General features: G+C 43.6%; 1 protein-coding gene across 1 annotated transcript; it reads right to left on the minus strand.

Moving 5' to 3' along the window:
• Positions 1 to 7,651: 7,651 nt before the first annotated feature.
• On the minus strand, positions 7,652 to 16,644 carry LOC103633484 (DExH-box ATP-dependent RNA helicase DExH12). Its single transcript, XM_008655178.3, has 5 exons — positions 16,422 to 16,644; positions 15,544 to 16,277; positions 13,174 to 15,438; positions 11,213 to 11,602; positions 7,652 to 11,084 (listed from the first exon to the last, which is right to left on the minus strand). The coding sequence occupies exons 2-5, from the start codon at positions 16,270 to 16,272 to the stop codon at positions 7,914 to 7,916; spliced, it is 6,555 nt and encodes a 2,184-aa protein (XP_008653400.1). The 5' UTR covers positions 16,273 to 16,277; positions 16,422 to 16,644; the 3' UTR covers positions 7,652 to 7,913.
• Between the last annotated feature and the right edge of the window lie 2,232 nt (positions 16,645 to 18,876).

Below are 18,876 nucleotides of genomic sequence, written 5' to 3' on the forward strand. Positions count from 1 at the left end.
TTGGAGGACCACAAAAACAGATTAAAAATTACAACTTAAACCTATTTAAGGCTTGTTCGGTCTCAATCCATGTGGATTGAGTGAGATTTGGTGAGATTAAATCTCAAGTAAGTCAAACTCTTTCTTAATTTTTTTTCAAATCTCATCCAATCCATGGATAACGGGATTAACAGAATAAGGCCTTATATATACTAACATATATCACCGCTAAAATTGATAATGTACGATATTGATATATATTATATTGTGTACCGTGTCACCGCATAAACTTTACAGTAAAATACTTTTACCATCTTAACTATGGACCATGTCTAACTTATATGTTTTTATACTATTATCAAGCGTTTAGTCAGGGTATGTAGGACAATAATGTTGCTAATAAGCGGTATGTGTACAAAAGTTGGCACTAGCATGCTCGTCTGAGGGGAGGCAGCAAGGAAATTTTGTACAACTCCGTAGCCTGTAGCGCTCGCCCTAACCCCTAGGTCTTCAGCCAAATTAATTACAAAAATGAAGTGGGCAACCGGGCCGGCCATAGCGGAACTACCGGTAGCTAACTACATACAGTGCAAGATGCCTTTTGTGGATCAAGATCGGTTCAACTTGTATATATGGGGGTTGGATCTAGCGAAGCTAAATTATTAATTTCGTCACATCTATCTCCTGAGAGAGGAAGAGGAATGTCATACAAAAGATAGGAAATGTTCTTCAGTTTATGGCTGATTTGGTCACCAGGGATCACGCCTGGTCACCAAACCAGCCCTTATTATCGTGTGCAAATGCGGCGCCCAAACCCCACCGAGTAGGCTGTTTCGAGCGGTCCGCGGACACGGACGAGGAAAAACAAGTGCTACTATAGACGAGCATGTCCCGAAGACAGTGGCAGTTTCAGCAGCTCGCGAAAAGAGGGAAAGAAGAGAAAGGTTAGCCAGATTTGAGAGAGAGAGAGGGGCGGTACCCTTTTTTCGCATCCGCATCCGCGATCTACTGGATCGATCTATAGTAATTGTGGTCTCCTATTTTCAATGTGTGAGATACAATTGGGGACCTGCTGGAAACACAACCTCCCTATCTCACTCTCCATTTCAAACTCCACTCTGTAAACAGTACATCTAGAGTGCAAAAAATGATGTTTTGCACGTCCGTTTGCACGCTATTGCTAGAGATGTCCTTATATGCCACAACGTGTGTGCCAGCCAGTGACAATGCCTCCCCTCCCTCCCTACCGACCATGTGAATGGGATAGGGCTTGTTCGTTTTAATCTCAATACATATGGATATGGGATTGGATGCGTTTAAATCCGAAGCAAGTCAAAATCTTCCATAACCCTTTCGAATCTCATCCAATTCATATAGGATAGGAATAGCCGAACAAGTCCTTATAGTAATAAAAAACAATCAAGCAAGGACTATCATTTAAGTACAAATTTATAATTAAGAGTCAATGATTAAGACTATTAGGGGCAATATATTCCTATTAAATATGTTGTACTGTTTAAATACAATTGTAACTGAATTTACTTAAATTGCTATATACATCGCAGAGTTGATTCAGGTTCAATTGCTAGTTGGCCCTTAGAACCTTATAAATAGAAGATGTGTAGGTTTGGGGAGAGCATCATGGGCCTGTTTGGTTTAGCTTTTTTCTGACCAGCTTTTCTAAGAATCTGGCTGTGGGGAGAATCTAGCTGTGTAGAGAATCTGAGTATCATTAGGATTACGTGCAGAGGAAGATAAAGGTGTCCATAGGACTCAGGATGTAGAAAGTGACGGATTACTACTATTGCAACGACTCAACCGATTATGTGTTTATGTTGATTTTGAATGGTTTTTACCCAAACGAATTTTATAGAAGCTGACTGAAAAGCTGAGCGTTTGGCAGTCCGCAGCAGCTTTTGGTGGCCAGAAGCTCCAAAAAGCTGAAACAAACAGGGGCTTGCTTGAGTGATTGTATCTAGTGGCACTAGTGATAATATCAACATGTGAAATCCATGTTACTCTTGGTGGTTGTTGCCATCTAGATAACTTGGAGGCAGCGGAGGATTGTTATGTGGCCTGGTGATTGTTGTCGTCTCCGGTCATCATATTGTAAGGGCCACTTATATTCTCATTATCTATGGAAGACTCATGAAGAGCAACTCTAGTGTAATAGTGGCTTGTTAGAGTACCCTCATAGAGTGATTCTTATAATGCCCTTTTTGGGATGGGCTTATTACGCTAATAAACATGTGAAGCATCTAAGGTTGGGCTCGCTACACCAAGGGTGTAGGTTGTCGACAAACAACTGAACCTCGGGGATAAATATTATTCCCATCTCTTTCCCATGTGGTTTGCATTCCAAGTTCTACTTGTTATTACATGTACATATCATATTTCATTCCTTACTTCATATTGTGTAGAGTAACCTTTTTTTGATAAGTAGTTTTCTAGTTTTTGTTTTTATCCCCTACATGCTACTAAGAAAGAAGTAAAGTAGAACTAGATCAAGACATACACTTCTACATATAAGTTTTATCTTGTCTCTTGTTCACGTGATAAGTTTTTGTTAGATTACTTTTTATAGGCTATTACCTCTCCACTTTAGCCATCTAGATCCTATCAAGTGCATGTTAGCGAGACTTCTTCGTTCTTCAGCATATATGTTTTATCTTGTCTCTTGTTCGTGCGATAAGTTTTTTGTTACATTAATTTTTATAGGCTATTCACCTCTTCCCTTTAGCCATATAGATCCTATCAAGTGCATGGCAGTGAGTCTTCTTTATTTCTCTCCTGTCCAACGCAAGAGTAGTAGAGACAAGTCTTGAGACTGCCATTTGATAAGTAGAGACAATATTATTAACCTTGAACATGAGTTGAAGTTGGGTTAGACCATGGTTATCTGATGGCTTGGAAGACAACTCCAAAAACTCAGTAGTCTTATTAGAGACGAACTCAATCTATCTAGGTTGTTTCCTCTTCCAAGTTGGACTATAAATAGAAAATTCGTTAAAATTCTTGACGAGAACCTTCATCATGTTAACATGAAGAGCTAAAGGCGTTTGGTTCTCTGTACTATCCATAAGGCAATTATGGAGTTTATCGAAGTCGTCTGATGTGCATACCTAGGAACCGAAGATGAAAGTTGGAACCGACAAAGTTACTTGCAAGACTTGAAATTCATGACATTATATGGTTTATCATGAGAAACAATAACTGCAAAAGTTGTGTAATGCTTTCGTCAATCATGATTATCCAAAGGAAACTTTATAAGAAACATATGTTTTTTGGGCCCCCAGTACCTGGGCCCTAGGCGATCGCCCCTCCCGCCTAGGCCTAGAGCCGGTCGTGCCTGTGTTGGCTCCTAATCTTAGCTAGACCTAGGATACCTTTTGGCCGAAAGGCTCCACAAAGGAAGTATTCGGCCACAAGGATAGACATGTAAAATAGAAGTAGGTCTTTGCATCGTAAATAAGTAATAGATTAGATGAAAATATAAGTTAGAAAGTACTTATCGCTTCAATCCCTCAAGGCTATATATATTGTAACAAGTACGATCATAATAAATAGAACGCCATTCGTTCACCAACCAACGGGTATTTCTTATCCTCTCGGTGCATCGCCACCTCTTTTCCCAAGGGGTTTTCAAGGTAAGCGCCATGTGGCCTTGATGTGGTCTCTGGCCATGTCAGGGTGAGCAGGGCCACCGATCTGGGCCCCTAGTTCTCAGAGGACCCATCCTAGCGCATACAACCTATAGGGACCTAACCGTAGCTCGCAGACAGGTGACCTACAATATCAATTATTCTGGAATTATTTGAAAGGAGTTTCTCAAAGCTAAAATTATTGAAGGTACAATGTTTCAAAAAAAGTTAAATAGACTAGCAACTTTATGTATTAAGAAGAAATTGTTAGATGATGTTAATATTGAAACCATCATTGATAATTTTGCATCTAGAAATGTTAGAAGACATTTTTAAGGTGATCTCTACAATATATTTGAGATAAAAATCTTACTTCTATATTTTAACGCTCAAGTTTTTATACGACACATCAAATTATTTTAATTTGTTGATATATATAATAGTAAAAAATAGTTATCATCGTATTAGGGCCTCTGTTTATAATCTCGTCCTAGACCTCTCAAAACTTAAGAATAGCGCTGGGCAAGGTGTCATCACCTTACACAAGTAGATCTTGTAATAAACATTGTTGTTGGCAAGATCTACTAGTTATCATGTGTAGTTTTTAATCTATATTTTTTTCTTCAATTTTATTGATTTTACACTGTCATATGTGTATTCCTTGACTGGTTGCTACACCCCACGACGTGCAAGTTGCACATGTGCATGCGGCAATTCGGAAGATTGATACGCGTATGGCACCTTGTCTTACATACTTAGTCTTATTGTTTGTTCTGGTTTGACCTCCTTGGAGAACCTGATCCATGTTTATGTGTGGCCATCGATTCTCGGTACAAGATGATCATGATATTACTAATATAATACGTGTCATAGATTATATATAGGATGTTTCTATAGATGGTCTCTTATTTATCTGACCCTGAATTTGGTTAGCAACGTTGGTAATAGCGATGGTTTTTTGGCCCATTGCTACCCATTGGCCTTCATGTAGGTTGTGTCGCTCTATAATAGCAATCGGCTCATCCATGCTTTAGACATGTGTATTCTCACGTCGGTCGTGGGAAAGTTAATAAGATGGTTCCTTGTGCTCTGATTGATTATTTGTCTTATGCTCTATCTAGGAACAATACCAAAGTGTTTCAAAGGAGAATTACCTTCACTTAGGTCTGCCTCTAGCCTAAATTAAATCAACCTAAGTGAAATGTAGTCTCCATTCTGCTACAAGAGTTTACTAAAATTGCATATTTATGTTCATTGATTATGGATTAGCATATTTGGAAAAGAGATGACAATTGGCTCAAAGGAGCTAGTCGATGCAGCAGCACGAGCCGATCCGAGCGATCTAACCAGAATTTAACGTTTGACAGATTATTGAGCATTTGTAGAACGATACATCGTGTCAACACACACTTTCTGTTTGCAAGTCAAGTCAGGTGGCACGCTCAGAACCCCGTTGACAGGGTCACGTTCTAGAGGAATGACCAAAGCAGCAGCGCACCTCACAGCTCCTTTGTGTGTTAGTTGTCAGACGGCCCCGATCGATTCACATGACAACAATACCATTATTGGTAATCACCCTGTTTGGAACCCCAAAGTAGGATACGATGCCCCGCAGAAACATGAGAATATATAGAGTGCTTGTCAATATTGGTGACAGCCACTACCGTCAACCACTTTGTAAATTTATTAATGGCTACATAGAGATACTCATAGCCACCAACATCCCTAGGGAATGGTCCTAGGATTTTCATGCCCTAGACCACAAAGGGCTAGGGCAGAGCGATGAATTATAGCACTTGGGTGTTGAATTGGGTTGGTGACTATTTTGATGGCACTCTCATTATCACATAGCAATGGCACTTGTGTGAACTTGACTCCATAATGTAGCAATGTAGCTTTCAGACATAACAATTGCGCACAATTTCATACCAAAATATATGCTCTACTTCGACCATTGATAGTGCAATCAAATTTTATTCTTTGATGACCAAGACACAAGTGACCTTCCAAGCATTTGACATGTGTCTGATGTCTCTTTCTATCCACCTTGCCATCCCACAGACAAAAATCTGAGTATCCAATTAACTCAAATTGGGACTCCTTGGGATGCAAAAGTCCAACATTTGGTGTATGCTTCAAATACTTCAATGCCCTTTTGTGGATTTCATGTTATTGTCTCTTGGTGTGGTTTGAAATCTTGTAGGCATGCATACCTAAACATCACATCGGGTCTTCATGTAGTCACATAGACTAAGCTCCCAATCATTGATCAATATAGCTTTTGATCAATCATATCACCCCTTATATCTAAGTCCAAATGATCATTAGTGCCCATTGGGGTGAAGTGGCTTTGTTTCATCCATCCAAATTTCTTCAGCATATCCTTGATGTAATTTCTGTAATTCACAAATGTAACATTCTTCATTTACTTAGTCCAAGGGTCTACTTAGCTCACAATCATTGGCATTTCAAATTCTTGAGCAATCTTCTCTCCAAATTATTCACAAAACTCTTGGTTTCTTGATCCAGAAATGATATCATCAATTTTCTTGGTGAAAATACTAGTATCAACCTTGTCATTTTGAATCCCTTTGATATTAGGAAATCCATCACTCTCTCCTACCGTGCTCTAGGCGCTTGTTTTAATCCATATAATGCTTTCTTGAGCTTGTACATATGGTTGGGTTTTATTATCTTCAAATATGAGTGGTTGTTCAACAAAGACTAGATCGTTGATATAACCATTGAGAAATGCACTCTTGAGATCCATTTAATATAACTTGATGTTGTGGGCATAAGCATATGACAATAGGATCCTTACTTCTTCCAATCTTTGAACCGAAGCATATGTCTCTCCAAAGTTAAGACCTTCCACTTGAATGTAACCTTGTGCAACTTGTCTTGCTTTGTTTCTTATAACCATACCATCTTCATTAAGCCTGTTTCTAAAGACCCATTTTGTTCCAATCACATTGTAGTTCTCAGGCCTTTCAACCAACTTATGTACTTCATTCCTTATGAAGTTGTTGACTTCTTCACATATAGCATTAATCTAATCAAAATCTAGCAATGTTTTTTCTATTTATGTTGGTTTAATTGATAACAAAAATGAGTAATTCTCATAAAATGGTGTTATCCTTGATCTTGTTTGCACACCACTCTTCAAGTCTCCAACTATTTAGTCTAATGGATGATCTATTGCAATAGTGACCGATTGGACAAGATATTGAGTACTTGAGCTTGGTTGATTACTTGATTGTGCCACTTGAGTTGGACTAGCCAAGTGTTGACCTTGCACTTGTTGAATTTGATCTTGGTCATTAGAACCCATTTTTGCTAGGTTGATCATTGGTTTTCACACTTGATGGAGGAATCACTTGATCTTTATCATCTTCCACTTCTATTGGCTTCACATCACTAATTTTTATGTTTTTCATGGAATTGCCTGGTTGGATACCTCACGTTTCATCTATATTTTCATATTCGTTTTGAAAGCCACTTGTTTCATCAAATTCCACATCATGCACTTGAAGGACAATATCCTCCTTGAGGATGGCGCCGCTGCAGAGCGCATCTCTTACTAGTTGGTAAGACAGATGGATATATGCGGTGAATAGCCTATAAAAATTATCCTACAAACTCATAAGTCACTAGAACAAAGTTTGATTAATACAAAAGTAGTGTTAAAGCAACTACTTTGCACTAACACTAATTCACTCTTGCAAGCCTTTAAACAATTCTAGTTGCTCGGTCATGAGTTTGCATTGATCTATGTACATACATACTTAGCGAGAGATATTAATCAAATTCAATCATTACTAGTTATAATCTATACAAAGCTAGTTGAGCAAATATTATACAAGTAGATAAATGTAATTATAAGAGTAAATATAGTGAGCAAACCACAATGGACTGAGAGGGAACCGAACGGGGCCTTAATCCCCCATGAGGTTTGAGTTTTCGAACTAGCCTACTGCCTGTCCTGCCAATAGAACAGGTTAAAACATCAACACACCATTAGTGCATCAACAGGTCGATCAAACATTATAGCATCAGCAAGCTTATAGAAGCAACAAGTTGATCCAAAATACTGTGGCTCAAGTGTAACCGAGCGCAATCCTTACAACAATACTAGAATAGGATAACACAGCAACGCCCAAAGTGCACCGGTCAACATGCAAAATAAGTTACAGCTTCCACATGTTCGAGGTTACAACACAGAATGTTCCAATATCGCGTTACAGTACACACTCAATTCTACTTCTATGCGACATAGTGTCACAGTCTTCATCATCAATCCCCTCCAGCATCCTTGACATCAACGGTGAATTCATACTCCTGATCGCAGCCCAAGTAAGAGTCTGACATCAAGTAAATCATGTAGTCCTTTCTCCCAGCCTCTGCCGGAGCAGAGAACTCAAGTTTCACTCTCGCCCTCTTCTGGAGTGCCACTCTTTTGATTGCCAGTAACTGGTTTGTGGAGCTGTCCCCAATCACCAGCCACCAGCCTTCTTCCTTAGGCTTGGGAAACCTTGGCGCATGGACTGGACCAACCTCAGATGAAACGTTAGTCATGTCACGCTCCAGAGTTACCTGCACGGTTACATTGTCACCAGCGCTTATATCATCACCCTCACGGACCTCATAGGTCATATCAACATTGGGGAACCGCTTGATGAATTCAATGATGTCTTGCAGCTGAGAGTTCGATAGTTGTAAGAGATCCCGCATCTCATCGACAGCCATCTCAGCTAGATCAAAGATACTCTCGATGGGCTTCCCTTCATTTTCCTGGCACCTCCGAGCCAAGTCTTTTGTGAAGTGTGGAACTTGAAGCAGCACAGAATCCCGATCCCACATGCCTTGTGTCACCATTTGACTCAGCTCCATTGTACTAAGAGCAAGACTAAGCCAACCATTGCTGGATATAACATCAACCATTGCCTGGAGCAACCTATGAGCAGAAAGGAGAATCTCGCGCTGATCAGCTGCCAGATTTCCGACCACTGTGTGCCTTGAAAAATGGGCTTGCAGCAGAGCATTGGCCTTCACATGTGGATCCCCATACTTGGGTTTCTCGATAGAGAACCTCTGGTGACGAACAAGCCTCTCAATGAATTCTTCCTCACCAGGACGACCCGGAAGCTCTGCATATTCTGAGGCAGATGCTAGAATCTCTAGGAGTCCTTTCACCTTAGTCTTCTGGGTCAGCATAGAACTAAAACGCTCAATAGTTGTGTAGCTAATATAGTAGTATGAAGCAATAAGGCCAAGGTTGAGGGGCTTCAGGTACATGTCCTCCTCTATAGCCACACACTTGCTCGATTCAAGATCATTCAGAATAGTCTCAACTAGCTCAGAAAGATGGTCTGAAAGATGCCTGTGACTTACACCCTGAAGATTGTAGAAGTTAGGATTCTTAGCTAGCCGCCGATACATGAACGTCCAAGTAAGATAATCCACAGCATCTTGCTTATTCTCTACAACACCAACCACCACCTCAGCATTCATGTGATCATGCAAGAAATGGTGAAGATTGCTTTCGACAGGGAAGGCCTCAAAAAGAAACTTCTTGTAGTACTCTTTGCGAGGTGCATGACACAATATAACACATTTCCCTGAGTTATCTTGAAGTGGTCTACTGGCATGACCCATCATTTGAAGCAGATCTGTAATTGGATAGTCGGTGTGAGCATTCTCCCGCCCATCATAATACTGAGTCCCCATGACAACGACCAAATGAGCAGGCAATGGTCTTCCCCAACACATTGTGCTGCTTGCAACACACACTTGGATCCTCCCACCAAGGAACAGCTGGGTTACAAGTTCCTGATCAAGCTCACTTAGACCCTCATGCAAATAGCCAACACCACATTTAAGTGTATTCTTAAGAGTCTCTTCTTCAACACCTCTGGTGAAAGTATCCATCTCATCTCCTGACCCAAGAAGAAATGGAGTTCCAGCACCCTCAACACTAGAGTACGCACACAAGTCCAATGCAGTCAACCTTGCATGCTTCCTTGTCGGTACATACACCAGGGCAGGTTTATTGTTCTTTGCATGCTGTGTGATGGCAGTGTAGGTAGGCTTTGTCATTGCTTGCATCCTTGCCTCAAAGTTCGCTATATCCACACCCTGGATGTGAATTTCCAGTGGCACAGGTCTCACTGCTGGAGGGAAGTTGAAAAGGCCATGAGAGGTGGCACCAATCCATTCACCAAGATCTTTAGCATTAGCAAGTGATGCTGAAAGTGCTACGATCCGTATGTTACTGCCAATATGACTGGAAATACGCCTCATCCTAGATACAATGACTTCCAAAACATGTCCCTTATCAGATCCAAGTAGATGAAGTTCATCAACTATGAATAAGCTGACCTGTTGGATGTGCTTTCGCTGTTTCCACCGGCGAGACAATGCATCCCACTTTTCAGGAGTACTGATTATGATTTCACCTTTATCCAGAAGCTTCAAATCAGCTGCCGTTTCACCAGTGAGCTCAACTACCTTGGCAAACTCTCCAAATTTCCGCTCCCAGTCCCTGTATCTTTCTTTTGCGAGAGCTTCAATGGGAGCTATATAAACAACCCGCATGTTGCTCTCGCCAGACAATGCCTTCTGGTGGTTCCTTAGTATAGCAAACTCTGCACATATCGTCTTCCCACTGCCTGTTGGCGCAGCGACCAACACGCTGTCATCGCTGTTATACAAGACAGTGAATACTTGAGTCTGGATGGGATTGAAATGCTTAAAAGCACTATAGAGGCCCTCATATCTTGCATTTCTCAATGCACTAACAGGAAGAGGCTGCAGATCAAGCAATTCAGTTGGTGGAGCATATTTTTCTGGTAGAATTAAATGCCTAAAGCAGACAGGGAGAATTGTCTGAGAACCAAGCCACTTGTCAGACACAACACGTATGAAATACTGAGGAGGCAGCGGCTCATATATCGGCACTGTGAAGTTCAATGTATGATCTTCGTCAACATACTGTTTCTTAAGCATGAAATATTCATGGTGAAGAATGTACTCGCCATCATTATCCTCAACAATAACCCAAAAGGGCTCCACATATCCATGTACCTTATCATCCCACTGGAAATCAGGTGTAATTGTCAGCTCAAAACCCAAAACTGTACGAGTAATGGGCTGGACATGGGCTGAAAGATTCAGCTTTGGTAACTGGTGGATGCACTTGTGCAGCGGCCTCCCCATCTTGGGATAGCGGATCAGCTCACCAATTTCTTGTGAGGACAGATCATAGTACCTCTCCCAAGCCAACTCCTTCTTCTCAAGTTTCATCAAGATCTCCTTAGGAATTCCAGTAAACTGCCTCAAGGGAGTTTGGACACTCCACATTTGTTTATCAACCATCTTGCAAAGATTCAGTGCTTTCTCCGCTAGTTGAGCCCATCCCCTCTTCAAAACAATCTCGAATAGTGCCCGTAAGAGACGTCCAGCACTCTGCATTACAGGAGGGGGAGAAACATTAACTATACAATACAATATAAGCAAGAAACTCAGGTTCAGAAAGAGCCTCAAAAAATGCAACGAATTATAAATTGTAGCCAGCAGTAAAAAGATGGTGATACCTGTCTGATGTAGACCATATCAGAACTAAGAGAAAGGCCTTCCAGTTTCAACCTAGAAATATATGCTTGCAGCAGAACATTGATCTTTGCACTGGGTTCCTCCAAGCTCTCTTTCACAGGTATTGGCACACGATCCAAAAGCTTTGCCAGTTCCATTTTCTCATCAAGCCTGACACCTACATACTTAAATTCTTCACTCAGAGAAAACAGTCGGCACAGTTCGATATCACCCATTGTAGGTTTTAAGTACTCATTGTATGTTGAAATAGTTCCATGACTGATATAATAATAACTGGCAATCCTTCCCAGGTCAGTAACTTGGAAGTATCCTGTTTTCCTGTCATACTTTATCAGATTGTTCCTATCCAGTAGATTTGCAGCGGAATGTATCTGCATCAGATCAAAAATACAGAAGATCAAGAACAGAACAGTCAGATATAGTATGTTGTAACATCAACACTACTACGCAATATCAAGGAGCAGTAAAATCAATTATCGATATGGAATAACTGCAAGCCCAAAACTTCTACTCAGCAAAACAGGATTTATATCAACAACCTACATCTTCTCTTCTAACAAAAAAATGATGTGGTTTTAGGACCATAGTATCATTCATGTTTGTGTAAATACATGATATACTCTCTCCATCCCAAAATAGTTGACTTTTTAGGTTATGTTTGGACATGAGAATTTAGAAGTAAAAAGGTGTGGTTCATAGAAAACAAGGAGAGGAATATAGAGAAAAGAGAAAGAGATGCATTGGGAAAAGGGGAAGATGTATTGGGAGAAGAGGAAGGTGCATTGGGAAGCAAGAACAACAACTATTTTGGGACAAAATTTGAATCCTATAACGTCAACTATTTTGGGACAGAGGGAGTAGATATTATACTTTCTGAAACCAAATTCTTGCATAAGTTGCAACAAGCCTGTATCAAAACAAAATTACATGCATCCAATATGTGTACCTATGAGAAGAAAACTTTCATTTCAATATATGTCTATCATTACTCGAGCTACATTACTATTATACGCACATTTGAAACACTCCATTCCAAAAAGAATGGCATTCTCGCTTTTAGAGTAAAAAATCTCAGGTTTCACCAAACATATACAAAAAAGCTACTAACATTTTATAATGCATAATGGGTACCATTAGATGAATCACGGAATATATTTTCATAATACACCTATTTGGAGATACAAATGTTGATAATATTTTCCATAGACCTAGACGAACTTATGAATGTTTGACTTAATGGAAACCTAAAAGGGGCGTACCCAGTGCCGTAGGCTTCCCGCATTGTGCGGGGTCTGGGGAAGGGTATCTTTAAGCGCCAAGCCTTACCCGCATAATATGCAGAGGCTGGGGCTCGAACCCGGGACCTTCCGGTTACAGACGGTAGGCTCTACCGCTGCACCAGGCCCGCCCTTAATGGAAACCTAGAATTACATTTTTTTTGGAACAGTACCACCGCACATACTTTGCAGGTGTATACAAGCAAGGGAGGGGGGGTAGAAATTCATTATATGTTTTGCATAACCCAGATGACATTATCATTAGTCATTACAAATGCATGTGAAATGCTGCTAACTACAACAGTTAGGCTCAACCTGAAAGTGAATGTGTTTTCATTTTTTTCAATCGCAATTAAAACTGTGTCCCCACACAATGAACGTCTCTTAGTGCTAAGTATGCCCTACTGCAGATACTATTGATCAATGATGCAGGTTAAAACGGCTATTAGCTACAAAGACTGCAGAAACAGTTCATAAATATATTCACATGTGCAGCTGTGAGAAAACCTATGGGGCAAGTGACCTCTAGAAATAGATTTGCCAAATAAGATGATACTTTATTAGCAATTATATCATATTAACACAGGCAAGGACCAAAACAATAATTGAGAAATAAAACAGACGAGCAAACTACCACAGAACTTCAAAAACTGCAATGCACTTACCAAATCAGCTCTCCTTTCATCAAGTGTTTTATCACTCTCCAAGATATCTGCTGGCAAACCATACAATGTTGGATTGCGGAGCATCCGAATATAGAGGTAAGTATAGCCAAGCCACGAGCATGCTTCACGAGCATTCTGAATAGTCCCCAGAACAATCTCTGCATTCAATTGATCAGCCAATTTGGATATGAACTGACTCTCAATAGGCAGCTGCTGGTTCATAAGAGACAGGTAGAACTGCAATTCACTGTGGCCAGTCAAGATTATCCCCTCTCCATGCGTATCATACTGAGGCCTTCCTGCACGACCAAGCATCTGCATAACATCCAGAGGGCTTAGTTCTGTCCAAGCACCTTTTTCTGGATTGTAAATCTGTGTACCCTTTATGATAACAGTATGTGCAGGCAAATTGACACCCCATGCAAGGGTAGCAGTGGATACAAGTACTTGAATATGCTTGTCAGCAAAAAGTTCTTCAACAAGCTCACGGTCAACCCTTGCCATCCCAGCATGATGAATAGCAAATCCATAAGGCAAAAGGTCTTTAAGATCATTGTTTTTGACAAGTTCAGCATGAGTGCCAAGGATCTCTTGGCTTGCACTCTCATTCTTCAGAAAGCGGCTGACAGTGTCATTTGCCAACGCCGTATCTCTGATGGCTTTGGCAGTCTTTGCCGTCTCCTTCCTTGAGTGTACAAATATAAGCACTTGATGCTTACCAGCGGCAGCCATAACCTTCTCATAACAAATCTCATTCATCAACTGCATCCTCTGTAGTGGCTTCCTAACAGTGATCCCAATGTATTGCTGGGCAAGAGGGCAAGGTCGGTAACTGTTGTCAAAATAGAAGAGGCTTTCTTTGCGAACGCGCAAGAATAATGCAACATCTTCATAGTTTGGTAGAGTCGCAGAGAGCCCAACCAGACGAATATTCTCCTTTGTCGTCTCAATCTGCCTGACTGTCCTAGCAACAATGCTCTCCAGAACAGGCCCTCTGTTATCGTGTAGCAGATGAATCTCATCAATGATTAACAGCTTCACCATTTGGGTATAGGTTCTGTCCCCTGATTTCCTGGTCACAATGTCCCATTTCTCAGGTGTTGTGACAATAATCTGTGTTTCATCAATCTGTTGCTTGGTCAAGTTCTGGTCTCCACTGAGCTCCCTAACAGTAACATTGTAACCTGCCAAACGCTTAGACAGGTTTCCAACGACTTCAGCAACCAATGCTTTCATCGGGGCCACATAGACAATTTTGTACTTGGTATTATCAAACTCTCCATCCTGCATATGCAGACCAATCTGCTGAAGGATGGTAAGCACAGCCACATTTGTTTTGCCAGCACCAGTCGGAGCACAGAGAAGGATATTGTCTGGTTTGAAAAGAGCAGTATCATAGACCCTGCTCTGAACTCTGTTCAGCTGTGTCATCCCATCAAAAGCTGACCGTGCCCACTCTGGCATATCAGATATCTTCACAATCTTCTCTCCTGTTTCATAGGGCTTAGCCTTCAGTGCTGGCACATGAACCTCCTCATATCCCTTATGAGGGGTTCTAAACGATCCAGTCGGAAGTTCACATTTCTTGTTAGCCATAAAGAGACCACCCTGATGGAACGAGAGGCTTTCAAGATCAAGCAACTGCCTCTGTCCTTTCAGCCATCCACTCTCCATGTCCCACTCGGCTGCCCTGTGGTCCCTGGCACCATCAGCACCAGCAGCAGCAGCATCATTGTTGAGGAGCCTCTTGGCCTCATCCCTGATGCTTTTCTCCAGGTTCTTCTGCCTCTCCTTTGCGGATGCTCTGGTTGCATGTAGCTGCTCCAATATCGGAGCCAAACTTGGGTCACTTGCCATCTCTTCCTCTATATTCTTCCTCTGTTCCTGATCTTCGGCCCTGGCTAAGCGGGTGCACCAAACAATCTTGAGACGGTTGCGCAGCAACAACTTAATGAGATCAAACTTCTCATAGTCCAAGAGCATGACAAGGCGATTCTCGACGTCTCTGTCGTCACCCTCGGCAATGATCTTCAAGATATCCTCAGCAAGCTTCTGGCTCTGTTGAGCATCAATGTCCCCATCCCCGTATGCCTGGGATATCTTCCTCTGGAGCCAGTAAGCATCGATGTCCTGAACATTGACGGTCAGCCCCTGATTGGCGTTCTGCATGTCATCGTCGTCTAACTCACCACCCATCTGCATACCTCCAGGACCATTCAACTCAGCCATGTCATCTTCCTCATCCTCATCCAGCTCGTCTTGCACCTGGTACGCCCAAACACAAACATACAGTGGTAAGCAAGTAATCAAGACAAGTAGTAGGATGGCAAGATGCCAAGATCAGTTAAACATATGAATTAACGTGTATACCTGATCAAAATCACTCTCCTCGTCTTCGTCTTCTTCAAACTCAACAGCAACACCAACATCATCATCCAGAGTGGTGTCCACAGCGTCGGCGGAAGGCGCACCGGAAGCATCACCAGCTGCCGCATCATGGAAGTCGGTGATGAGCTTGCCAATGGAGACAAGCTGATCAAAGAGCTGGCTGGAGATAGGGTTGAGCAGCTGCTCAATGTCCTTCTTCTTATCAGGGTTCTTGACCTTGTCATTCTTGAGTGTAGCGAGCACCTCATCAGCTGCCCCAGCAAGGACATCGAGGGGCTGGCCGCCAAGCTGCTGTTGGATGAGGCTGAGCAAGGCCTCATAGGCGGCACGCGTCTCCTTGGTCTGGGGCTTGTACACGGCGTCGTCGGTGAGGGAGAGGACGGAGACCTCCTGGGCGGAAGCAGCGCGGCGCCTGCGCTTGGCGTCGCGACGGGGGAGGTCGGCGGAGTCGAGCGCGGCAGCAGCGTCGCGCTTAGACTTTTTGGTGCGCGACTTGGAGAGCTTCTCCTCGAGCTCGGGCGGCCTGTTCTGGACGGCGCGGTCGCCGAAGGACCTGGGGTCGATCCTGCCCCAGAGCGTCTCGGGCTCTCCGGTGGGCTCGTGGGTGTCGCGCGGGCGGGAGTCTGTGGTGAGGACGAGGCTGGAGTTGGCGCGATACTCGTACTGCTTGAATCGCGCGTGCGCCTCGGCGCCACCGCCGAGGTTGGCCATGGGAGCTGCGGCGGAGGAAGGCGGATCGGAATCAGCAGGACAAGTTATCGAATCTGAAAACCCTAAGCATCCTCTCTAATATGGAGTGGAAATCGAAGCAGAAGAGGAGCGGCAGTGTGGGGCGAGAACAGAGATTCAGAGAAATATACCTTTGTTCGTGCGGCGGGTCGATGAAGGGTCCTCCTCGCGCTCCCCCGGTGGCGGCGGAGTGAGAGAGGTTAGGGTTTTGCCTTCCCCTCCCTGAATCTGACTTGATTCGATATGGTCTGATGAATAGAAAGCGAAGAGGGCTTCGCGGCAGAGTCGCAGAAAGCAGATGATGCTTGACGAGACGAGACGAGGTCGGTTGGAGACCGACGAACCGACGTGGGCTCGGCTGACTTTCGGATTTCGGCCGGCCCATTAAATGTTGAGCCCTAACCTTAGACAACAGGCCTCCACTTTTTCGTTAATTTAACACGGGTTGCCATGTTTTTTTTTTCTTTTTTGTCTTTAAAAATATTCGAAATTGAAGAACAAGCTAAAATTGTCAAACAAGAAATTGAGGATGAAAAGCTAAATTATGTTGGGGGTGCTTATTTGAATGGTAGGCACCCGTGAATTAAGGATGGTGTTGTCTTCCAAAGGGAAGGCAAAGAAAATACCAAGATTAAAATAAATGGCATGAGTTTCCCAACTTTGCGAAGGAAAAGGACAAGGCTCCAATTGCTTATAATGTTCATTTTTCTCATGCTCATGCTTCATATGCTATAACTTCACATGTTAGGCATATTGCTTCTCATGCTCATATTTCACATGGTAGAGCATCTCATGTTAGGCATAATGCTTATAATGATAAGATTGTTCATGTGCCTAAAATCAAGACTAGCAATGCATCAAATGGTCCATATATGTCATATCATACCTTTGATGCTTTCAAAGGATCATGCAACAACAACCATCAAACACATTCATGCATGGGTGGAAGGTGAAACCGAGAGAAAGCTCAATGCGTTGCACACTAATCATGGAGGAGAGCACCTCCATCAAGTTCATGTAATATTGCACCGATGAAGGGGTGCAACGTCAACTCATCGCACCATACAACCCTCGACAAAACGACATGGTTGAGCGTTAGAACGACTTAGTGGTGGCAATAACAAAAAGCATGCTGTCGGCGTTTTGGACCCGCGAGGACCCTCAACCGACTATTGAATTTGTCGCTGCGTGTCTCTGCCCAGATGGGTTGATGCAAGATGAAACACAAGAGGGAAGATGAGGCTTATATTATCTTGCACCGGGGTGCTCGTAGTAGGGGTTACAAGCGTCACGAGAGAGAGAGAGAGTGGGTCTGGCCCTGAGGTGAGCTGCCTGAGTTAGCCTCCTCCGCGTTTCTCCCACTCTGCCTGCCTTTCTCCGTCTTCTTTCCCTCTCTTCTCCCCTTAGGAAGGCCCTGGACATCCCCTTTTATAGATACAAGGAGATGGCCCAGCTGTACAATGGGGGTGTAGCTATGTGCTAACGTGGCCGGTGGAGAAGTGCTTGAGCCCTGTGTATGTGCTAACGTGGCCGTCGGAGAAGTGCTTGAGCCCTGTAGAAGCGCAGCTGGCGGTGCGGCATGGATCCTGTTGACGTTTCCTTGCTTCCGTAGGGAGCTGAGAACCATCGACGTCATGGACGCATGCGGGGAACCATCATTACCTGCTATCGGAGTAGTTTGATGTGACTCTGGTCTTGTTCCTTCGTAGCAAGGGGTGGCTAGCTAGCAATAGGGTAATGATGTATCCCCTGTAGCGTAGTCGACTCCGAGGCCGAGGTCGGGCGAGGCGGAGACTTCTCCTGAGGCCGACGCCGAGGTCGGGCGAGGATGTGACTCCTCCCGAGGCCGAGGCTGAGGCTGAGGCCTGGAGTCGGGCAAGGCGGAGACCTTCTCCTGAGGCCGAGGCTGAGGCCGAGGCCTGAGGTCGGGCGAGGCGGAGCTCCCTGTTGCGCCCGAGGCTGAACTCGGGGGAGATCGTGACTCAGTTTTACCCTGGTGGTTGGCACAGTAGTCGGAACGGGGTGGATAGTGTTGTTTCCCTGTCAGAACGATCAGTAAAGGGGCGAAGTGACTGTGGTCACTTCGACCTTGCCGACTGAGGTGCGTGTGTCAGGATAAGGTGTCAGGCGATCCCCGCATTAAATGCGCATGCGATACGGTCGGTTGGTAAGGCGATTTGGCCAAGGTCGCTGCACGACAAAGCTTGCCCGAGCTAGACTTCGGGCGAGCCGAGGGTGCGCCCACTGCCTGAGGAGGCCCTCGGGCGAGGCGTGAATCCGTTCGGGACTACTGTTCCCGCCCGAGGCCGAGCTCGGGCGAGGTGAGATCGCATCCCTTGGTAGATGAGGCCTTGACTTGAACCGTGCTTATCAGTCTTTACGGTTTGTTCTGAAGATGTTTTCCAGTCAGGTTAAGGAGCATCGGGGGTACCCCTAATCATGGTCCCCGACAGTAGCCCCCGAGCCTCGAAGGGAGTGTAGGTAGGGGTGGGCGTTCGGGTTACCCGAAAATTTTGGGTCGGGTAATTCGGGTATTTAAAATTTCAGGTTTTGAAAATCGATACCCGAAATTACAACGGGTTTTAC

This window comes from Zea mays, chromosome 7 (assembly GCF_902167145.1).
Source record: "Zea mays cultivar B73 chromosome 7, Zm-B73-REFERENCE-NAM-5.0, whole genome shotgun sequence".
In the NCBI taxonomy this organism is placed as follows: domain Eukaryota; kingdom Viridiplantae; phylum Streptophyta; class Magnoliopsida; order Poales; family Poaceae; genus Zea; species Zea mays.